The following is a 24663-nucleotide window of genomic DNA, read 5'->3' on the forward strand; positions in this document are numbered from 1 at the left end:
CAGAAACAGTTCTATTCGAACCGAGTTAGAGGACAGTACTGTTCACAGATTAATTCGGACCCGTTTTCAATGATAGTTCCAGACACTTTTCTATTCTGACCCGAGTTACAGGACTGTTCGAGACACTGTTCTATTCCTTGCGAATTACTGCAGAGTCCCAGACGCACTTCTATTCGGAGACGAGATAGAGGAGAGCCCCAGACGCTGTTCAATTCGGACCCAATTTAGAGGACAGTCCTCGACACAGTTTTATTCGACCCGATTTAGAGGACAGTCCCAGATGCAGTTCTATTCGTCTCGAGTTCCAGGTCTGTCCCAGACGCACTTCTATTCGGAGCCGAGATTAAAGACAGCCTCAGACGCTGTTCAATTCGAACTGCACTTCTTCGGGGACGAATGGAAGTGTGTCTGAGAATGATCTCAAACTCGGGGTCGTTAAGAACTGTGTCTAGGAATGTCCTCTAACTGGGGCGAATTAGAATTGTGTCTGAGACTGTCCTCTAACTCGGGCCTTTAAGAACTGCGTTTGCGCCTGTCCTCTAACTCGGGTCCGAAGAGAACTGTGTCTGGGACTGTCCTCTAACTAGAGACGAATTGTAATCTCTACGATTGTCCTATAACTCGGGCTCGATAATAACTGTGTCTGGGAGTGTCCTCTCACTCGGGGCCGTATCAAACTGTGTTTGGGACTGTCCTCTAACACGGGTCCGGCTTGAAATACGACTTGGACTGCCCTGTCTCTCTGGCCGAATAGAAGTGCGTCTGGGACAGACCTGTAACTAGGGGCCGAATAGAACTGTGTCCGGGAATTTTCTGTAACTCGGATCCTGATAGAACTGCGTCTGGGATTCTCTTGAAATTCGGGCCGAATAGAACTGTGTCTACGCTTGTCCCTCCCCCCTTTGTCCCCCTTGGCCTCCTCCCCCTTCATTCCCCCTTGGCCTCTTTAATCCCCCTCCTCTTCGCCCCCTTATTTCCCCTTCCCCCCTTCATTTCCCCTCCTCCCTTCACCCTCCCGTTGACCCCCCCTCCCCCTCCCCCTCGCTGTTTTTTCCCACTTCGCTTCCCCGCGTGCAGATGCCATTTAAAAATGGCGCATACACAATGATGGTCCGTGTTCTGCCGCTGCTTTGATTGACATCTCCTCCGCCCCTCCTTCCTGTCTGCGGCCTCCCCAGCACGTCCTCTGGCCCAGGAGCTGTGACGTCGCAGGTTTCGCGAACGTCCCTGAGCGCCATCCCCTCAGTAACGGGCCGGAACGGGGAGGAGGCCGCGGCTTTGGTCCGAGGGTGGAGGTGAGTCTCATCCCGTGCGGTGTTCGGTTGTGGGGGATTCCGGGTGGTCGCTGTCTCGGGCACAGCCCCTTCCCCTTATTGGAGTCGCGCTGCCCAGAGTGGACCTGGTGCAGCGGCCTTGGGGAGGAGTGCGAGGGGCACCGGGGTCCGGCCAGGGAGAAGCGGGTGGGGGTAAGAGGGAGAGGGAAGGGGAGGGGGAAGGGATTAGGAGGAGGGGGAAGGGATAAGGAGGAGGGGAAGGGATAAGGAGGAGGGGGAAGGGGCGGGGAGGAGGGCAAGGGGCGGGGAGGAGGGCAAGGGGCGGGGAGGAGGGCAAGGGGCGGGGAGGAGGGCAAGGGGCGGGGAGGAGGGCAAGGGGCGGGGAGGAGGGCAAGGGGCGGGGAGGAGGGCAAGGGGCAGAGTGGGAAGGGCAAAGACCCGGCTCCTGTTACACGGGCAGGGACGCGGCTCCTGTCCCCACCTTATTTGTACATTTGCCTGATTTTTGGCATAATAAAGAAGGGCTCAGGCCTGGAACGTAAATTGCCGATCCCTTTCCATGGACGCAACGCGATCTGATGAGTCCCTCCAGCACTTCTATGCATTGTCCTCATTATCCCTGTCTTAAATCTACTCCCCCGTATCTTGAGGCTCTGTCCCCAGTTCTGGTCTCAGCTGCCAGTGGAAACAACCTCCCTGCTTCTACCTTATCTATTCCTTCTGTGGAAAAGTTTTTCCGAAGCAACACCTTCGACCACAAGGCCATCAGGTCAGCATGGAACATTTTGCAGTAACAGACAGATGAGGACTCAATGGATCCGGTGAGATGGTTCCATGAGCAGTCCATCCAGGTCATGGAATGCCTCTTCACCTGGGCTCACCAGGATTTGCCTGGTTGGCAGTGAGAGGAGCCCTCCCAGTGAGATCCTCCTTGTACAATCGGAACATCACTCTCCATCCACGTTGTCCTTGGGACAGCTGAGGTGGAGTGGGGACAGTTGCCTACCTTTTTGCTGAATGCACATTTGTAAAGTTGGTATGGAAAAGGATGCAAGGATTCTTGACATAGTTGATCCCCAGCAGGAGCGTAACAAAGAACTCTCTGATCTACTGGCTGTACCCTGGGGACATAGTCTGTGTCCGACATCCAGAACTGCTGGAAGACCAACTCGGTGAAAGACTGCACTTTGGCCACCCTGAAACCTGTTGGTCTTTCAGCACATGGAGATGTCAGAGGGAAGGCTGGTGACTGGCTCATTCCAGCTTGCAGGATTACGCGCACTGAGGCTTGGTGCTGCCAACATGAGGGCACTGTGGAATAGCTGCAATTTAGATTCCTCCCATTACCAGGCACTGAGGGGCTGAGACCATGGGAAGCCCCTCAACCAACAGAGAGTGTTAGAAATGACAAGGTGCTAATGGGCTATGGAGAAATGAATATAAAATATACAATACTGAGAATGTAAACTGAATGTTTAAGAATAAGTCTGGAACAGTTTTCTTGTAAATAATGTATTGTGGGAAAAAAAATTTTTAAATGTTATTTATTGATCAAAATAAATCATATAAAGTCAAAATACAAGTAGATACATAATATTTATCCCCTAATATCCCCCACCCCCCCAATCTTAACCCTCTCTAAGCTACCCCAAAAGAAAAGAGGAAAGAATAGAAGATAGAAGAGATCAACTTGTGTAACAATCATCAACTATTGCTATGGTTTGGTGCAATCCCAACAACTGTAGGGGAAAAAAAACTATTACAAATTCAAAGGTAACAGACAGATGAGGACTCATATCGTATACAGGCTCCAAACCTTGACAAAGAAAGGATAATTGTTATGTAAATTTTTTGTTTCCTTTTCCATTGAAATACAAGACCTCATTTCTGAATGCCACTGTTGAATACTCAAATCAGTTTCATTTTTCCAAGTAATTGCCAGACATTTTCTAGCCACTGCTAATGGCAATCTCAAATATTTTTAATTCTAAACTCAATTTCTTTATATAACCCAATAAAAATACCATAGGATCAAGCTAAATTTAAATAAACCTTCTAAAAGTTCCTTAATTGTTTTCCAAAAGGGTTTCACTGTTTCACACAACCAAGTAGAATGCAAGAAAGAGCCAACTTGCTTATGGCACCTAAAACATAAATCAGAAGAAATAAACTTATATTTCCTTAACTTCTCAGGAGTTAAATATAACTGATGTATAAAATCATAATGGACCAATCTATATCTTACATTTACTAATTTAGTTATACTATCCTCACATCCAGTCATCCTGAGAAATAGATATTGGCAAATCTTTTTCCCATTTTAACTTAGATTTATAGATATCCATCTTAAGCATTTTATGCTGTAATAAGGCATAAATCTCAGATATAAATCCTCTCTTACCACCTTCAGTAAGTAAACTGAAAAATTTAGACCACCTAGGCAACTGTAACGTACGCCCAAAGTTTTCAAGGCTGATAATAAGTAAACAGGGTATTTGAAGAAATTCCATAATTCTCCTTCATTCTTTGAAATTAAATAAAATACCTAGCTTCATAACAATCCTCCACCAACTTAATTCCTTCTGTTCCCACATTTTCAAATACTGATTATGTAATGAAAAAGATTTAAATTGGTGAAAAGATTTACAGATAACATTGATAGGACGAATAAATTGTGTGAAAGTGATTATCTTTCCCTGTATACAATACCTTTCTCATGTAGAATTCCCCAAAAATTCTTTAAATATTTGGATGCTGTGGTGAGGACATTCTTATGGAAAGGGAAAATGGTAAGGGTGTCACTGCAGAAATGGACTTGAAAATGATTGTCTTTTAAAAGCAACAGCAGAGACGTGGTGTCTCTCGATACCTTTTTGCAAGGCTTTTGACAAAAGTGCTCAGAGAGGTCACTGATGGGTTCTTGTTTACCTAAAAACAACAGATGAACCAGAAGACTGACTCCTATTGTTTGATGGAGAACATCGGGTGGTTTATGCAAGCAGTCTCTGAGTGAGTCAGAGAGAGAGAGTGTGTGTGAGAGACAGAGAAGCTTGTTGAAACTGAAGCAGAAGCTGTTGGAACTGAAACAGAAGCTCAGAGTGTGGAGGATGGGCTACTCTTGTGGTTCTGGCTGTCTGATGTTTCAATTGGAATAAGTGAAACAGAAAGGAACTCTGTGATAACCTGACAGAAAGAGGTTATCATCTGGAGAACCCTGATGGGATAAGTTTCATCAGCAAGACATTGAGGTGAATAATGATAGTACCTCATTTGTGGAAATCCTGGAACAACAGCTATAAGAACCTTCCTGAGTGGTAACCATTTACCTTTCGAACACCAAAGCCTGGTGAACTTTATACATGTTAAATTCTGTGCACAGTATAAGAATTGCCTGCAACCAGTGAACTTGGAGGAATGAAAAGTGAGATTGGACTGTGAACCAAAGAACTTTTCTAAACTTAACACACATTGCACACATATGCACTTAGAATTAGAAGAGGGTTAGGTTAAGTAAGTTAATACAGGTACACAACTTTTTATCCAGAATTCTGAAAGCTGACAATCTCCAAAAACCTGCATTTTTTTTCAGTAGATGACATTTGCTCATCAAAGATGGAGTTTAGCACCAAACATGACCAGATGCGACCCTTGCTCAACTACCGTGTATCCCGACTCATACTGCTACTTTGTAAATGCTTCCAAATTGCTTATACTCTCGCCCATCCAGCGACGTGGCACTTTCAGTTGGCCCAGTGGTGGCTCAAAGGCTGTTGTCATTACCCAAAATCACCCATGTTGATGCAAGGGCTGTACTAGCGGAAGCTCCTGGTGCTGGTACAGCGGAGGGAGAGAGTGAGAGAGGGAGAGAGACAGCAGCGTGACTCAGGTGGGCGAGGGGGAGGAGAGAGAGACAGCAGCATGACTTGGGTGGGCGAGGGGGAAGGGAGAGAGATGGCACCGATACTAAGACCTTCAGCACACGGACTGTTCAGGTACTCCTTGGGCAGGAGAAATACCGTTGGAAGTTCCTACTGGCCATCATGAGAACTGTGCTGTTAGGAGCCGACTTCCTTCGGGCACACAGCCTGCTGGTTGAATTGAAGGGCAAGATGCTAGTGCATGACCATACGTTCCAGACCCTATGTCTTGAGCTGTCCAACGCGCACAGGCCAGGGATAGCAACCGTCTGCATGACCAAGGACGAGTACTCCCATCTCCAGGAGCTCGGCATAGTCCGCAGGTTGGACAACCCCTGGGCATCTCCCCTGCACATGGTCCCCAAGACCTCTGGAGGTTGGCGCCCGTGTGGGGACTACCGCCGGCTCAATGATGCGACTACGCCCGATCGCTACCCCATCCTCCACATCCAGGACTTCACGGCCTACTTGCACGATGCCCTGGTGTTCTCCAAGGTCAATTTAGTCAGATCCCCATGCACCCTAATGACAGGGCAGGGCAGCATCCTTCCATGTAAACAGTATTGCACATCTAGCCAGGAGAGATGAAAAAGACAGAATATGACATTTAATTGGAGTTAGAGGAATATCATCTCCAATTGTACCAAAAAGAGCAACCAGAGGATTTGGCTCGAATTTACACTTAAAATTAAAGATAGAGTTTGAAATACCTCCCTCCATTATTTTTCAAGGCATGGACATATCAAAACATATGAATTACAGAAGCCTCTTCTCTCATACATTTATTATAATAAGGATTTATATCTGAATAGATACAAGATAGTTTAACTTTAGGCAACTTTCTTTTCAAATATTTTTATTGATTTCATCATATATAATAATAAAAATGTTGAGACCTTTGTTACATTGAAAAGAAGTTTAAAAAGAAACAAAAAAAAAACACTTTCCTAATTATCAGGCCCCCTCCCTTCAGAGGCTACTGGCTAAATATAAACAGTCCATGACCTAATAATAAAAATCAAGGTAATCGTTTAGGTTAAAAAAACCCAAAAGATAACTATAAATGTTGAAAATTATTAAGAAAGGAACCCCATAAAGAAGCAAAATTAAGATTAATTTTAGTCGTGGAACATTAGTTTTTTTCCTAAGTCAGACATGCCATTGTATCAGACAAGCATTGGACGGCAGCTATCCATCTCATTACGATGGCCCTTCTAGAGAAGCAAGAGCAACAAAATGGGATTGTGAAGCAGCCAGTGTCAGACCCATTTGCCCATTTACTCCAAAAAGAGGAAGGAAAGGATTTGGAGTCAAAGTAATGTCAAAGTAGTCAAACTAAAGACATGGTATGAAATACCCCTTCCCAAAAATTGGAAAGGAAAGGACATAACCAGAATATATGATACAATGAACCTTCTTCAGTTATGTATTTATCACATTTAGAAGGAAAATTAGATAAAATTGAGCCAATTGGACTTTGGAATAGTGGACCCAGTGTATGACCTTAAACTGTAAAAATGAGTGTCTAGCACAAAGAGAGGATGAACAATTATATCTTGTTCCCATAATTTTTTTAAAAAATTCTGTCCGGGGAACTAACCCTAGATCTTAAAAGTAGTTCAGTTTGAAATGATAAATCATCCCTATCTTATTAGGTTCCAGATCTTGAGGAAACCTCAACATTTAAAAAATTCAAGACGCTCCTAACCTGTTCTTCTTCTTCTTTGGCTTGGCTTCGCGGACGAAGATTTATGGAGGGGTAAATGTCCACGTCAGCTGCAGGCTCGTTTGTGGCTGACAAGTCCGATGCGGGACAGGCAGACACGGTTGCAGAGGTTGCAGGGGAAAATTGGTTGGTTGGGGTTGGGTGTTGGGTTTTTCCTCCTTTGTCTTTTGTCAGTGAGGTGGGCTCTGCGGTCTTCTTCAAAGGAGGTTGCTGCCCGCCGAACTGTGAGGCGCCAAGATGCACGGTTTGAGGCGATATCAGCCCACTGGCAGTGGTCAATGTGGCAGGCACCAAGAGATTTCTTTAGGCAGACCTTGTACCTCTTCTTTGGTGCACCTCTGTCACGGTGGCCAGTGGAGAGCTCGCCATATAAATAATGGAGAAGGGTTCAGAGAGCTCCTAACCTGTAAATAACGAAAAAAGTGATGTTTAGGTATTATACATTTGGTGGATAATTGTTCAAAAGAAACAAGGTTTAGGTCAATAAAGAAATCTAAAAAGGATTGGATACCTAAATTTGACCATTGATAGTGCCCTATGCTGAACCGAAGGTATAAAGGAGTTACCTAAAATAGGACTAATTAATAAGAATCTGAATTGAAACCAAATTCTCTATGTATGTCTGACAACAAAAGTTATCAGTTAATTTGGAAGCAGATAAAGGTAAAGGTGCACCAAGTATCGAAAGAAGAGAATACTTTTTAGTAGGTTTAATTTCTAAATTATGTTCCTTATGATGAATCCAAAAAAAATTTATCTAATATTGACTGCCCAGTAATAAAACCTACATTTGTGCCAAGTTCCATTCTTTTTAATATTTTGAAGATTTTTTTTATAACTATGGTGTGTGGGGGGTGGGGGGGGGGGGTGCACTTATTTTTCCATATAAAAGAAGATATGAGAGAGTTCAGTGATTCAAAAAAGGATTTGGGAACAAAAACAAGTACAGCTTGAACAATATATAAAAATTTAGGTAGGATATTCATCTTAATAATATTAACTCATCTAATTAATGTTATAAGCAGTGACGGGGACATAAGGATGTTGTATTAACCAGCTCAAAAATTAGATCTCAAACTTCGTCTGATAATGTAAGATTTAAATCCTGTTCCCAGGCATTTTTAATTTTAACCAGAGGGGCATGTCTCAAACCCACGAGCTTATCATAAAGAATGGACATTAAACTTGTTAAAAAATGTTGTAACCTAAATATCACATCAACAATGTTTGCATCAGGTGCCTGAGGAAAATCTGGGATCTGAGGTTTAAGAAAATGTCTAATTTGCAAATATCTGAAAAAAATAGTATTTGGTAAGTTGAACTTTTTGAAAAGGATTTCAAATATTGTCAATGATGATATATTTGAAATGTTCAATACTGAATCAAAACCAATCATGAAAAACAGAATCTTGTAAAGAAGGTTGAAAAAAGATGATTGTGTATGCGGATGTGGAGAAGAACGACACGCACACCAAAGCCTTAAAAAATGAGACTGGTTTATTGCACTGGTCGTCGTGCTTATATGGGCTCCAGGCGCTGACGTCAGGGCTCCGCGTCATAAGAGTTCTGGCTTGGGATTGGCCAGTGTTCCCGCCAGAGTTCCCCATCTTCTCACTGTGTGGAGGTCACCTGGAGTGACGGCCAGAGTCACCCCCAGGTCTGCTTGGTCGCCCATTCGTCAGCCATTTTATGGGGTGATCTGTGCCTCTGCGTGTGGACTGCTACACGACACCACCCCATCCCATGACTAGTGGGCCATTATCCATTGTCTTTAGCGGCCTGCCCCTGTGTAACAGGGTAAGAGTAGAGACCGGCTCACCATAGTCCAGATATGCAGGTTTCAGATGGTCGACGGTAAAAGTCTCCTCCTTAACACCAATGTCTAGGACGAAGGTGGAACCATTGACTCTAATGACCCAGTAGGGCCCCTCATAAGGTCGATGTAAGGGTGCCCTGTGGGCACCTCTTCTCATGATTACATACTGACAAGTCTTTAGGCCCTTAGGGACATTATGTTTGTGATGGGGTTTGCTGTGGGACCAAGGACCCAAGTTTTCGCTGCAAGTTCTTGAGGGTTGCCACGGGGTCTTCCAGGAACTCCCCAGGGACGATTAAAGGCATAGACCATCTCTGCTGCCGAGGCATTGAAGACCTCCTTCGGCACAGTATGAATTCCCAACAGGACTCAAGGCAGTTCGTCCACCCAGTTGGGACCTTTCAGCCTGGCAATTAAGACTGATTTGAGGTGCCTGTGAAAGCACTCCACCAACCAGTTGAACTGAGGATGATACACTGGATTTGGGACCCCAGAAAGTTAGCCAGCACTGCCCAGAGCCCAGAGATGAATTGTGCGCCCCTGTCTGGGGTGTGGTGCTCTGGGACCCTGCATCAGGATACCCATGTGTCAATGAGTGCCCTGGTGCGAGTTTCTGTTTTGGTATCAGCCAGCAGGACTGCCTCCAGCCACCTCGTGGAGCAGTCAACCATTGGTTAAGGTGTACCTTGCCCCATGGGAACCTGGCAATGGCCCCACTATGTCAGTGTGTGCTTGGGTGAACCTGTGCTGTGCCGATTCAAAAGCCGGTGTGGGCCCTCTCATGTGAAACTGCACTTTGGAGGAATGACAATGTGTGCAGGCCTTGGCCCACTGGCTGACCTGCTTACAGAAGTCATGCCAGGCAAACGTGCTGGCCACCATTTTGACTGAGGTGCAAATTGTGGGGTGCGCCAGGTTGTGGATGGCCTCGAAAACCTGGCGCCTCGAAAACCTGGCACCTCAGTGCAGCCGGAACGATGGGGCAGGGGCTAAGGGAGAAACGTTGCACAGTAGTGTCAGGTTACCTGGGCCAACTGGGATGTCCTCCACCCTGTGGCTAGAGATGACTGATCTATACATGGGGATCTCACGGTCCTGCTGCTGCGCTTTAGTGAAGGCCACGTGGTCAACCCCTTGGGACAGGGCATGTACCAACTCAATCATGAGGCATGACGGGGCATTGGCTACCACGTTGTTTTTCCATGCAATGTGCTAAATGTCTGTGGTAAACTCGGACACGTAGGACAAGTGTCTCTTGTCGGGCTGACCGTAGGTCCGATCCCTTGTGGAAGGCAAAGGTTCAGCGGCTTGTGATCAGTGAAGACCTTGAATTGCCAGCCTTCCAAAAAGTAACAAAATGTCTCACTGCCAGGTACAACGCTAACAGCTCTCGGTCGAAAGCACCTGTATTTGAGCTCTGGGAGATGGAGGTGCCTGCTGAGAAAGGCCAGGGGTTGCCACTGGCCCTCAATGAGTTGTTCTAGCACATCCCCTACCACTGTGCTACCAATGTAGTGTGCTATGCAGGCATGGAGAAGAACGAAACACACACCAAAGCCTTGGAAAATGAGACTGGTTTATTGCTCTGGCTGTTCCACTTATATGGGCCCCTGGCGCTGGCGTCATTGGGACAGAAGAGAAGCAACAAACTCTTTACATAGAGTTTCCCATCTGAATTTTATAAAGAAATTAAGGATTTACTAATTCCTATATTTATGCAAGTATTGGACCAGGCTTCTCAAACATATACCCTTCCAGAATCATTCTCGCTGGCAATAGTTATTGTGATTCCATTGGAGTGCAGAGCTCAAGTTGGCCGGGGTTCCGCTAGAGTTTTCCATCTTCCTGCCATGCAGAGGTGAGCTGGGATGACAGCCAGTCACCCCAGGTCCGCGCAGTCATTGGCCATTTTGCAGGCTGGTCCATGTCTGTGCACGGACAACAACAAAACAACATTAATTGTCCTCTCTCAGCAGTCGTCCACATTAACTTTTACTATACCATATATTTAAGAACTGATTATTTCTTAAAAAAACTAAAAGAGGATTAATCAATGGCATTTTAGGTGATAAAGACCCTCCACCAATATTTTGATTAATTTTATTCCAAAAGTTAAATAAATGTTTCAATAGTGATGTGTCTTTATCAGCCATCAACAGTTTTGATTCCCACATATATATAAATACTTGTTTCTTTTCTCCAATTTTGTTCAGTTCTATGTTAACCCACGCCGGTTTTACATTTTCAAATAAAGAAGCAAGGAATCTTATCTGTGCCACTCAGTAATAATTTCTAAAATTAGAGAGCTGGAGTCCTCCTAATTCATATTTCCATGTTAACTTATCTATAGAAACTCTTGCCATTTTACCTTTTGAAAGAAATTTCATTATTTGTTTATTTAATTCTTGAAAGAATTTTTGAAGTGTTAATATTGGTAATGTATGAAAAAATATTGTATCCTTGTAAATACGTTCATCTTTATACAATTCACCCTTCCAACTAAAGTTACAGGTAAATTTATATATTTTTTTAAATCCTCAATTTTTTAAGTAAAGATAAATAATTCAATTTATATAAATTCTTCAAATTGTTATCTATTCATATTCTTAAATATTTAATATCTTCCTTTGGCCATTTAAACTGTGTATCTCTCTGACACTGGGAATAGTCACCTGCTGTCAAAGGCATAATTTCACTATTCCAATTTATTAATCAAAACTTTCCCATGTTCTTACATCTACGTAAAGATGACTCGGGTTCAGTCAAATACAGTGTATTAAAACATCATCTGCAAATAAACTGATTTTATGTTCCTCTCGACCTACCCTAAAGCACCTAATTTTTAAATCTGAGCGAAATCATCTGGGCAAGTGGCCCTGTAGCTAAAACAAATAAAACAAGGGTCATCCTTGTCTACTTGACCTTGTTAAATTAAATAGCAGAGACAGATGTCCATTTGTTACTACTTTACCTTTAGGACTATTATATAATGTTCTAATCTAGTTTAACATTTTCAATCCAAATCCAAACTTAAACCTTAAACAAAAAATCCCACTCGAATGTATCAAATGTCTTTTCTGCATCTAGAGCTACTGTGCTTTTTTGTGCTAAATTAATTATGCTAAACAATCTATCAAGATTTTCCACAGATTGCCCTTTTTTAAACAAACCCTGTCTGATCCATACTAATTAATTTAGGGAACACATTATTCATTCTATTTGCCAAAACACTTGCTACTATTTTATAATCTACATTTAATAATGAATATAGATCGTACGATGAAGGTTCTAAAGGGTCTCCTTTTTTAGGAATCACAATAACTATTGCCAGCGAGAATGATTCTGGAAGGGTATATATTTGAGAAGCCTGGTCCAATACTTGCATAAATATAGGAATTAGTAAATCCTTAATTTCTTTATAAAATTCAGATGGGAAACTATGTAAAGAGTTTGTTGCTTCTCTTCTGTCTCAGTAAATGGTGCATTAAGTTCAGTTTGTTCTAAACTTAACCCAGGCAATATTATCTGTGATAAATAATCATTTGTTTTCATTGCATCTCTGAAAGATTCCAAAGTATATAATTTAATATAAAAATTCCTATAAGATTCATTTACTTCTTGAGGTTTTTTTTTAAACTTTATTTAAGATTTTATAACATGAATAACATATAGGATTACATTAAAAAAAATAAGAATAAAATAATAAAATTACAATACAGTATCAGTAATCTAAATAAACTATACCCTCCCCAATAATTATTACACATTAATAACCCAACTCAAATTACCCCCCAAAAATAAAGAGTGAAGAATTAATAAAGTTAATAATATATGTGAGAAAAAAAACCCACTTACAAAAAAAACATAACCGATTAAAATACTAACAAAAAGAAAAGTAATTAATACTAAAATATCAGACTTAAAAAACATATTTAAATCAAACTTAAAAGCATATATTTAACAAATGGGGTTAAGATGAAACATATATTTAACTCAAACTTAATATAAAAAATTAAAGTTAGTAACATTATCAAAAATTCTTAAACAATAATCAATTCTTAAAAAAAATTGTAGCATGAAAAAAAAGAAAAAAAAAACTTTCTCCATAGAGATAAACATTCACCAAATATCAACTAACTTCACATCTATCATCATATTAGTCACATAAACCACCATCTTAAAACAAAATTCAAACCTCATTAAGCATTGTACAATTCAATTTTAGTACTCTTCCACCATTTTTCCCTTTTACTCTTGAATAGTTATCCAATAAAAGCTCCAATACCACATTTAAATATCCCCAATCATTACGTTAAAATTTAGATATCCAAATAATAAAAACACATCTACAACAAAATCTATATCTTCAACAAATGGAGCATAAACCACAAACAAAATTCAAGCCTCATTAAGAATTGTACAATTCAATTTATAACTTTCACCATTATTCCCTTCGTTCTATAACTAAAATAGCAAAATAATATACACCAGAATTACCACTTCTTTCACCTTAAAGTTAAAGAAAAAATATTAAAAAAAACTTATCCATCCCATTCACATTTAAATTTCAAATATTCCTTATCTACTTAATAAACTTTTAAACAATCAAATACTTTCTTATGCTTTTTTAAAATATTTAAACAAAAAAAAAACCCCTTCACTCTTTAATCTAATAATACAAAAAAAAGGAAAAAAGAAAACGGGTAGGAGGTTAAAAATACCCCCTCCCGTCTAAACCGCGCAGTGCGGTAACTCCCAAAAAAAAATGGGTGTGAGATAACTCACACGTAGCAGATGACTTTCAGGAAATAGTGCCTATCCAGTTCTCTCCCCCAACTCTCACTTCATCTTAAACTAACATCATCATTATTTAATATTCCTTTTTTTAAAAAAAAACATTAGAAAAAAAAAGGACAACTCTTTTTTTTAATCAACTCCAACTACCGAGTCACCATTACAACCATTCCTTCTTGGAGCACGGCTCTTTTCTTCCATCTTGTCTCCTTAGAGATTGCAGTGGAGTATGTCTCTGTTGAAACTGAGTAATTGGCAGCTCTTGAGCAAATGCTATAGCTTCCTTTGAAGAATCAAAGAACTTTGGTTGGCAACCATCTTGGAAAACCTTCAAAACAGCTGGATATCTAAAGGTTGCCTTGTAACCTTTCTTCCACAACAACTCTTTAGCAGGATTGAATTCCCGTCATTGGAACATAACTTCTTGACTCAAATCCGCATAGAAGAAAACTCGATTATTTTGAATCATCAAGGGTGATTTTCTCTGTTGTGCATTTCTAATAGCCACTCGTAAAATTATTTCTCTGTCGTAATAATTCAAGCAATGAACCAAAACAAGTCTTGGACTTTGACCTGAAATAGGTCTTCTACACAAGGCTCTATGAGCACATTCCAGTATTATACCTTCCGGGAAATGTTCTTGACCCAGCACCTGTGGAATCCATTCAGTAAAAAATTTTCTTGCGTCTGGTCCCTCCATACCTTCCGGCAAACCAATAATCTTTATATTGTTCCGTCTGGATTGGTTTTCCAAATAATCATTCTTTTTCACCAAATTTTTATTTTGAGTTTGTATGTCTTTGACCCTTTTGGTCACATCAAAAACTTGATCCCGTATTTCATCTATATCTTCTTCACACAAATTAAATTTATCTCTCACTTCAAGCTTAAAAGCTCCAAACTCAGCCATCTGTTGAGAATGTATTTTCACCAGAGTATTAAACCTAGTACCAAGTTCAGTCATAATCTTGGATAATCCCTGCATTGTATAAGATAATTTAGATTCAAGATTCACAAATCGTTCATTCATAACATTGCCGTCAGATGCTACTGCACATGTACGAACCTGAATAACTCTTTGTTCTAAAGGCTGTTTGGCACCCTCTTTAGGGGGCTCTACCGACGTAACATTAATCTCTACACCCGAAAGCTGTATCTCTCTCCTGGGATCCATTTCAGGCTGAGTCTCGATGTTTTTCCTGTAGGTAGGCTCCAAAACTTGAACTTTTAGAAAATGTCATTTTTTTTTGCTCTTTTTCACCAATTGTACCGTCAGAAGTTAAGTTAACAGCACTGAAGTTATCTAAACTTTTAAAGAATTTTAACGGGCATTTCTAGACAAAACAATAAGATAGAGTCAGGAGAGGACTGGAAGGCACGTCTGATCCTTACGCCATCTTGCCACACCCCCTCTTAAGAACACTCTCCGTTAATTTACCTATCACCGATGTCAGACTCACAGGCCTATAATTACCTAGTTTACTTTTGGAGCCTTTTTTAAACAGAGGGACAACATGAGCCACTCTCCAATCCTCTGGCACCTCCCCCGTGGCTAATATTTCTGTCAGAGCTCCCACTATTTCTACACTAACCTCTCTCAAAGCCCTATGGAATATCTTGTCAAGGCCTGGAGATTTAAGCACCTTGATTCTCTTTAAAATAGCCAGATTGACCTCCTCATTAATCTGTATATTTTCCATGACCTCACTACCAGATTTCCTTACTTTGCCTGGCTCAATATTCCTTTCCTTAGTGAACACTGAAGAAAAAAAATCATTTAAAATATCCCCATTTCTTCTGACTCCTCAATTTTATCCCTCACTATTCTTTTACTTTTAATATACCTGTAGAAACCTCACAAAGATAAGCGTATACAGAGCCGTTGTCATACCCACACTCCTGTTCGGCTCCGAATCATGGGTCCTCTACCGGCACCACCTACGGCTCCTAGAACGCTTCCACCAGCGTTGTCTCCGCTCCATCCTCAACATCCATTGGAGCGCTCACACCCCTAACGTCGAGGTACTCGAGATGGCAGAGGTCGACAGCATCGAGTCCACGCTGCTGAAGATCCAGCTGCGCTGGATGGGTCACGTCTCCAGAATGGAGGACCATCGCCTTCCCAAGATCGTATTATATGGCGAGCTCTCCACTGGCCACCGTGACAGAGGTGCACCAAAGAAAAGGTACAAGGACTGCCTAAAGAAATCTCTTGGTGCCTGCCACATTGACCACCGCCAGTGGGCTGATAACGCCTCAAACCGTGCATCTTGGCGCCTCACAGTTTGGCGGGCAGCAGCCTCCTTTGAAGAAGACCGCAGAGCCCACCTCACTGACAAAAGGCAAAGGAGGAAAAACCCAACACCCAACCCCAACCAACCAATTTTCCCTTGCAACCGCTGCAATCGTGTCTGCCTGTCCCGCATCGGACTGGTCAGCCACAAACGAGCCTGCAGCTGACGTGGACTTTTTACCCCCTCCATAAATCTTCGTCCGCGAAGCCAAGCCAAAGAAAGAGAAACCCTTTGGGTTGATGTTTTACTTTCCCTGCCAAAGTAGCCTTGTGTCTCCTTTCAGGCTTTCTAATTTATTTCTTGATTTTGCTTATACTCCTTATATTCCTCAAGCTCCTCATCTGTTCCCTGCTGTTTATACCTATTGGACACATCCCTCTTCCTCTGAACCAAATTCCCAATAACCTTTCCTTTAATCCTCACAGGGATGTTCTGACTAGACTCTCAAAAAACTCCCTCTGAATATCCTCCATTTATCTGTTATATCCTTCTCAGAAAATAAATTATCGCAATCCACACCCTCTAAATCCTGTGGCATCTCTTTGAAATTAGCCTTGTCCCAATCAAGAATCTCAACCTGTGCCCCAGCCCTACCCTAAAGCTAATAGTTTTCTGACCACTCTGCCCAAAGTGTTCCCCAACACAAACCTGACACTTGACCTATCTCACTCCTAATAGGAGATCCAATACTTTTGAGTCCGTTCTTCGATGTATTGATTTAGAAAACTTTCCTGAACAGATTTGACAAACTCCATCCCATCCAGCCCTTTTACAGTATGGGCGTCCCAGTCAATGTGTCGGAAGTTAAATTCACCCTCAGTCACCACCTTCTGTATGCTCCCTCCTTACAAATTTCCTCCTCTAATTCCCACAACCCATTAAGTGTCTATAATATACCACCATTATTATTTTCATGCCTTCCACATTCCTCACTTCCACCCAAATAGCCTCACTGGAACAGCCCTGCAAACTATTCTGCCACAGCACTGCTGCAATGTTCTCACTAACAAACAATGTGACTCCTCCACCTTTTAGCCCCCCCAGTTCTATCACAACTAAAGCATCAGAATCCTGGAACATCCTGAATCATTCCCCTCCTGTAACCAAGTTTCACTGAAGGCTACAATATCATATTTCCATGTGTCAGTCTATGCTCAAAGCTCATCCACCTGACTCACCGTGCTCCTTGTATTGAAATATATACACGAGAGAATGTCCCCACATTCACTCCTTAGATTACCATCTACTTTTACTAACCCCTCTCCTTCATTAATGTTAACAATCTGGTTCCTCTCTCCCTTCAAATCTAGTTGTCCTTCCCCCTCCTCCCCCCATCAATTTCACTCTCTCTGATTCCCACCCCCCCTCTCTGCCAAACTAATTTAAACCTTCCCACCAGCTCTACCTGCCCACGAGGATATTGCCCCCCCCATCCAGTTCAGATGCAGCCCGTCCTTCTGTATAGATCACACCTTCCCCAGAAAAAATCCCATTGATTCACAAATCTGAACCCCTGTCCCCTGCACCAACTCTTCAGCCACAGATTCATCTGTCACATCTACCTGTTCCTACCCTCTCTAGCGTGTGGCACAGGCAGCAATTCTGAGATTGCCACCCTTGAGGTCCTGCTTTTTCACTTCATCCCTAACTCCCTATATTCTTTCTTCAGGACCTCATCCCCACTTCTATCTGTGTCATTGGTTCCCATGTGGTCCACGACATCTGGCTGCTCACTCTCTCCCTCCAGAATGCTGTGAACTCAATCAGAGATGACTCTGATCCTAGCACCTGCGAGGCAACATACCATCCAGAAGCCCAGATCTCAGTCAGCAAACCTCCTATCCACGTTGGTTAGATGAGTCCCCAATCACTCTCCTCTTCTCCCCCTTCCCTTCTGAGCCGGGTCGGGGTGGGACAGTCTCTGCATTGGAGAGGGCCCAGAGGAGGTTTACAAGGATGATCACATAAAGGAGAATTCAAAGGCTCTGGGATTGTACTCTCTGGGGTTTAGAAGAATGAGGGTGGGGTTCTCATTGAAACCCATGGAGTACTCAAAGGCCTGGATATAGTGGAAGTGGAGAGGATGTTTCCTCTGGTGGAGGAGTCTGTGACCAGAGGGCATAGCCTTGGAATACAAAATGTCCCTTTGGAACAGAGAGCAGGAATTTCTTTAAGCAGATGGTGGTGAATTTATGGAATTCATTGCTGCAAGCGAATGTGATGACCAATTCATTGGGGATATTTAAGGTAGCTGTTGGAAGGGAATCAAAGGTTGGGGGGAGAAGGCAAGAGTATGGGGTTGAAAAAGATAGTAAATTAGCCATGATGGGATGACAGGGCAGTTTGATGGGCTGAATGGCCTAACCTGTTTATGATCTTATTGCATTACAGGCAGCAACAGACATCACATCCGTGAATTTCGCAGAATCGGGAGAGGTTTCTTCATCTGGATTTTAAATCGGCCCTTGTGTGTCAGGCAACCCCATCTCCTAGTGCCCGGCCATCACTCTCTCCACCTGCATTTTGAAGGTGGGGGTCGCTTGCCGCCCATAAGTGCCTGATCATTGGAGACGTCTCTGACCACAATACCCTGCACTCGGCAAAGGGATCTTCAGCCACTGTTCTGACCACCGCGCATTTGCCTCCTGGGGGAGTTGGCAATGCATCCTGGGTAAGGCGCTTGTCAGGGACTGAAGGCGATTCAGCACTGGAGGCAGGACGCAGCACCGGGTCCCCAAACGGAGGGAACCCGTGGTTCTTGGGCTTACAGCACCTGGCTAAAGGACACTTTCCCCCGATCCCAGCCCTAGTCCCAGCCTCGCTGTTGATTTAACCTGCAACCAACTCTCGGGAGCCTCCATCGAGCTGAGTAGGTGCTGTGCACTCTGGGGGATTTATCCCCTGTTCACACCCTCTCGTCCCCACAGTGATGAAGCCATTTCTGTGCTCCGACTGCGGGAAGAACTTCAAATGGTCGAGTCAGTTAACGAAACATCAGCGGGTCCACACCGGGGAGAGGCCCTTCACCTGCTCTGTGTGCGGCAAGGGCTTCACCCAGACATCCCACCTGTTGACCCACCAGCGGGTCCACTCTGGGGAGAGGCCATTCACCTGCTCTGAGTGCGGGAAAGAGTTTGCCCAGTCCTCTAACTTGAGGAGGCACGAGTGGGTCCACACTGGGCAGAGGCCATTCATCTGCCCTGAGTGTGGCAAGGGCTTCAGCGACCAATCAAAATTGACTGCCCACCAGAAAATTCACAATAGTGACAGGCCGTTCATCTGCCCTGAGTGCGGGAAGGGCTTCATTCTGTCCACCGACCTGCTGAGACACCAGCGGTTCCACACTGGTGAGAGGCCATTCATCTGCCCTGAGTGTGGGAAGGGCTACACCCAGTCATCCCACCTACTGACCCACCAACGGGTTCACACCGGGGAGAGACCATTTACCTGCCACGAGTGCGGAAAGGGTTTTGCTGATTTGTCCAGCCTGAGGACCCATCGGCAATGTCACTCTGGGGTCAGGCCATTCATCTGCTCCAAGTGCGGGAAGGGCTTCACCAAAACCTCCCACCTGCTGACTCACCAGCGGGTCCACACCAGAGAGAGGCCCTTCTCCTGTTCTGTGTGCGGAAAGGGGTTCACCCAGTTGTCCAGCCTGAGGACCCACCAGCAGGTCCACACAGGGGAGAGACCATTCACCTGCCCCGAGTGCGGGAAGGGCTTCACCCAGTCCTACCACCTGCTGATCCACCAGCGGGTCCACACTGGGGAGAGACCGTTCACTTGCTCTGAGTGTGGGAAGGGCTTCACCCAATCGTCCAGCCTGCTGACCCACCAGCTGATCCACACTGGGGAGAGGTCATTCATCTGCTCCCAGTGCGGGAAAGGCTTCACCCATTCCTCCAACCTGCTGAAACACCAGCGGGTCCACTCTGGGGAGAGGCCATTCATCTGTTACAAGTGTGGAAAGGGGTTCACCCAATCCTCCCACCTGCTGACCCACCAGCGGGTTCACATTGAGGAGAGGCTATGTTCACCTTCTCCGAGTGCAGGAAGGGCTTCACCTAGTCTTCCAACCTGCTGAGACACCAGCAGATCCACTCTGGGAAGAGGCTATTCACCTGCTCCAAATGCAGGAAGGAGTTCGCCCAGTCCTCCAACCTGCTGACCCACCAGCAGATCCACTCTGGGGAGAGGCCATACACCTGCTCCAAATGCAGGAAGGGGTTTGCCCAGTCCTCCAACCTGCTGACCCACCAACAGATCCACTCTGAGGAATGTCCATTCACCTGCTCCAAATGCAGGAAGGGGTTTGCTCAGTCCTCCAACTTGCTGATCCACCAGCAGATCCATTCTGGGGAGAGGCTGTTCACCTGCTCCGAGTGCGGGAATGGGTTCGCTCAGTCGAATAGCCTGGTGAAACACCAGTGAGTTTACACATAAAGCTTGAAGGGTGTGGAATATTTAAACATCCCTCACTCAAACACCAGGCGGGACTGGAGTCTTGTGGTTATTGAGGCAACAAATCAAAACAGGCCTTGGTCTTGTTATTAATTTGCAATTTGTTTTCAGGTTGAAGTTTATTGTCACATGTACAAAGGTGCAGTGAGGCAGTTTGTTTTGAAGCAGTCTAGCTGGACATCCTGTACATAGTCCAATAAATAAGTCAGTGCAGAGTGCAGTTTCAGGGGCAGATCAGTCAGTACAAGGTAAAAACAGCATTACTTTACAAGTATGAGGATCATTCAAGAGCCTGATAATGAGGGAAAAAAACTGTCCTTGAATCTGGTGGGGTGTGATTTCTCACTAGTGAATCTTCTTCTCCATGGGGAGGGGGGTAAAGGAGTGTGTCTGGGAAGGGGGGAGTCCATGGCAGTGGGAAATGGAGATGGAATGGATTGTCTCCATCAATGTTAGTGATTCCGATTACATTTTTAAACATTCACAATACAGGACGGTTGAAGGCTCTCCGGCCCATGAAACCTGTGCTGCCCAATTAACCTACCAATCACGGGGGCAACGTAAAGTCTTGCAGGCAGGACTGGATTCAGACCTGGGTCATTGATGCTACAATAACGTTTCGCTAACTGTGCCATCAATAACAGGAATTGAATTTCATGTCCTGGGTGTACCAAATAAAGCAGCTGTGTTTGAGAACTGTGTCTCATCCCCTTGTATCTCTGTAATACACTCAATGTAGAGAACAAAGACAAGGCCATTCAGTCCATCTGGGACCACACTGGGAGCATCTTGGTATCTCCCCTCCTGTCCGTGTTTCTGCCCCATACCAGTCCCCAACCAGGAGTCGGCCGTCCAGACCATCGAGCCTGTTCTGCCATTCAATAAGATCATAGTTGATCTGGCCATGGACTCAGTTCCACTTGCCTGCCCATTCCCCAAAACCCTTAATTCCCCAATCTGTCAAAAACCTACCCATTCCTGTCCTAAATACTTTCCACAAGGTAACCTCCACAGCTGGATTGGGGAGAGAATTCCACTGATTCACCCTCTGGGAGAAGCCAATTTCCAGTTTCACCCACATGGTGAGACACAAACGAGCTGGAGAAACTCTCCATCTCATCAAACATTGAAGGAAGTAAAGGGGAACCACCGTTTGGACCTCAGATGATCCTTCACTTCCTACCGATGCTGTGTGACCGGCTGAGATTCTCTCGGTAGTTTGTGTGTTGCCCTCGACCCCGGCATCTGTAGATGTTCTTGTTTAACTCCAACCCCCATCCCTCTGACTTCCTTCCTCCAGCTCCCTCCCCCATTCCTTTCCCCGATCAGTCAGCATCTTTTACAGCCCCCTGACCCTTCCCCATCACCTCTTGGCTCTTTATTCAACCTGCAACCTGTGTCCATTTGCTGATCTGTGCTCCTCCCCCCACCCCCACCCTATTTGCATGTTTTCCTGATTTTGGGCATAATTAAGAAGGGCTCCCTTTCCATGGACGTGACGTGGCCTGCTGAGTCCCTCCAGCACTTCTACGCATTGTCCTCATTATCCCTGTCTTAAATCTACTCCCCCAAATCTTGAGGCTCTGTCCTGGTTCTGGTCTCAGCTGCCAGTGGAAACAACCTCCCTGCTTCTATCTTATCTATTCCTTCTGTGGAAAAGTGTTTCCTTTCACCACAAGGTCATCAGGCAGGGGTCTGCTCAGAACGTCCTGCAGAAACTGAGAGATGAGGACTCGATAGATCTAGTGGGATGGTTTCCTGAGCCGACGTCCAGGTTATCTGGCGGAAGGTTTCATTGCCAGAGCTCACCAACAATCAGCAGGACTTGTCCTGGCTGGCAGTGAGAGGAGCCCTCGCAGTCAGATCCTCCTTGTACATAACCCTCCAGGCACTTTGTTCTCGGGACGGCTGTGGTGGAGTGGGGACAGTCACCCACGCCTTTGCTGAATGCAGATTTGCAGAGTGTGTCACGGTTCGTCCCCAGTGGCATCATGACAGAGTCTCTCTGATCTACAGGCTGTTTCGGGGGCACATTGTGAGTCCGACCTCCAGACCATCAACTCGGTGAAAGATGCACCTTGGTCATCCTGAAACCTGTTGGTCCTTCTGCCCACAGAGATGTTGGTGAGGGAATGCAATCAACTGGCTCATTCCAGGCTGCAGGAGTATGTGCAGAGGGACGCACTGAAGCTTGGTGCTGCCCACATGAGGGCACTGCGGGGAAGGACCACAATCTAGAGTCCATCCGTCACCAGGCACTGAGGGGCTGGGGCAGAGGGGGTGCCCCATAACCAACAGGGGGCCACAGGGTGGGGGCCACAGGGTGGTAACAGGTTATGGAGGGAGAATGTACAGTGCTGAGAATGTATTGATATGATTGACACCATGAATGTAAAATGTCTTATAAATTTATTGTGAATGAAGTATATTTTTTTTAAATCCTCCTTTGTTTCATAAAATTCCACGTCACCAAAGCAGCTCTTTCAGCCCAATGTATCCACACTGATTAAGCTGGACCCTCCCCTCCCCCTACCTGGTTCCACCTGCCTAACGTCCCCCCTCTTGACTTGGTCCTAGCTATGATCTGCCAGCCCACCTCACCCCTTCCTCTCCCCTCACGTCTTTATACTGGCTAGTTCCCCTCTACTGTGATGGAGGGGCTCAACCCAAAGTGTGGGCCATCCCTCTGTCTCCACTGAGTTGCTCCAGCACTTTGTCTTCTGCTCGAAAACTAGAGAGCAATGTTTAAGGTGAGAGGAGATTGATTAAAAGGAATGATTTAAAGGAAGTTTGTCTCCCAAGAGGGTGACAGAGGGATCAAGCAAGGGAATTGCGTTGGCAGAAATGGACCAAGGGAATTTGTGGTAAAAGTTCACAGAAAAGTGGATCAAATTGATGAGCTGATAATGGGTGCAGGAGGTAGTGCCAATATAGTTATTGGTGTAGCGGAGGAAATGTTGAGGAGTTTGCCTGCATTGGCTTGTAGCATGGATTGTTCCAGACAGCCAACAAAAAGGCAGGCACACTGTAGATGGGACCCAATGCATAAAGAATTTGGTCAAAGCCTAGAGAAGAGAGTTATTCAATCATGACTACTTTTTCCAGCGATCTTACTTTATGACAGGAGGAAGATCCACATACTTTGCTTTAGGCAAAGATAATGAAGTTTTTCAGAATATTATTTTTCTTTGAAGGGAACTCAACAGTAAAGTTAGAATCCTGTTTACTAGTTTTCTGGGTAAACATGTACCTCTCATTTTGTTCGTTTTAGATTGGTCACAGTGTTTGAGCTACCGAAAGAAAATAGACACACACACCGAGATCAGTTCAGTTTATACAAATGTTCATTACAAATTCAAAAGCTGATTTCAAACTACAATATGCTAGCCCTTCCCAACTATACTTATCAATGCCTGGACTGATCCCAACTGCCGAAGTGAGGCAATGACTGCACACTTGTCGGGGCGCCGGAAGCAGCTTCTCCACCTCCCCCGACTGGGATGTTGGCTGGACTCGAGAAGTTCTTCTTGCTGAGAGATGTTGCCACCTTTCGGAGAGTCTCCCACTTCAGCAGTGGGACCATGGCTTATATTACCCAAAAACTGCTTACCCAAGCACCTATTCCCAGCACAGCAAGAAAGATAAGTGAGCAAGCTAGCATGCTAGGCTTCTATCGAATAACATAATTTTCAGCTTATCACTTTGAATACAATGGTTTATTTTGCATCAAGGCTAGGCCTCTGACAGTCTGTGACCAAAACAAGCAGGAAGATTAAATGTTCTTGGTACACAGATGTCCTTTGTCAGATAACTGCATCTCTGGCCCCTCGGTGGAATTTAGCTTATGTCTGCTGATTCCAAAAAAACAAGCAGGTTCTCAGCCTTGCAGAAGCAAAGGGTGCAAAAGTAAAAAACACGGTTTAAATCTTCCATTACAACTAGTTCGATATTATTTCATTGTTGGCTTGGCTAACAATTACCTGACAAACACATTGACCATGAAATGTGTTCCAGTCATTATTTCATTACTATTTGAGCCAAATAGTTAACTGTAGTTTTCCAACAGTAAAAAGTTGACACATACACAAAAGCAATGTCATTGGCTTTAAGATGCTCAAGGCCATAAAAATAGGGAAAAAAATTCAAGCCTCTTCAAGAACCATGAAGGTAGGGATTGATCAATCAGCAGGAATTTTAGAGAAGCTTTTGACAAAGGAAGCAATCAATATTTGTGCATCTTTTACTTGTATTTCTAATTGTAATTACAAGGCTGAAATCATTTCTGTGCACTACACTAGTTCTCATTTCCTTTGTAAGGCCCAGAAAGTTTGAGGTAATTTTATTTTAAATGCAGGAGAGTTCATTGGGCTTGTTATTTTAT

At 44.2% G+C, this 24663-nt stretch overlaps 1 protein-coding gene across 2 annotated transcripts; it reads left to right on the plus strand.

The window, feature by feature from the left end:
• The first annotated feature begins 1127 nt into the window (after positions 1–1127).
• LOC138740747 (zinc finger protein 432-like) lies at positions 1128–22721 on the plus strand. 2 transcript variants are annotated; one of them, XR_011343148.1, is made up of 3 exons: positions 1153–1295; positions 18213–18492; positions 22299–22721. XR_011343148.1 is itself a non-coding variant. In XM_069893826.1 (2 exons), exon 2 carries the CDS (start codon positions 18751–18753, stop codon positions 19903–19905), a length of 1155 nt encoding a protein of 384 aa, XP_069749927.1. In that variant the 5' UTR covers positions 1128–1295; positions 18213–18750; the 3' UTR covers positions 19906–22721. The 2 variants fall into 2 exon arrangements, 1 of the variants encoding a protein (XP_069749927.1); XM_069893826.1 differs by having other exon boundaries at positions 1128–1295; positions 18213–22721.
• Positions 22722–24663: the final 1942 nt, after the last annotated feature.

Source organism: Narcine bancroftii, chromosome 1 (assembly GCF_036971445.1).
Source record: "Narcine bancroftii isolate sNarBan1 chromosome 1, sNarBan1.hap1, whole genome shotgun sequence".
Taxonomy (NCBI): Eukaryota; Metazoa; Chordata; class Chondrichthyes; order Torpediniformes; family Narcinidae; genus Narcine; species Narcine bancroftii.

Excerpts from the sequence above, each read along its gene's own strand:
- LOC138740747 (XM_069893826.1), top strand. The coding sequence starts at position 18,751 with ATGAAGCCATTTCTGTGCTCCGACTGCGGGAAGAACTTCAAATGGTCG.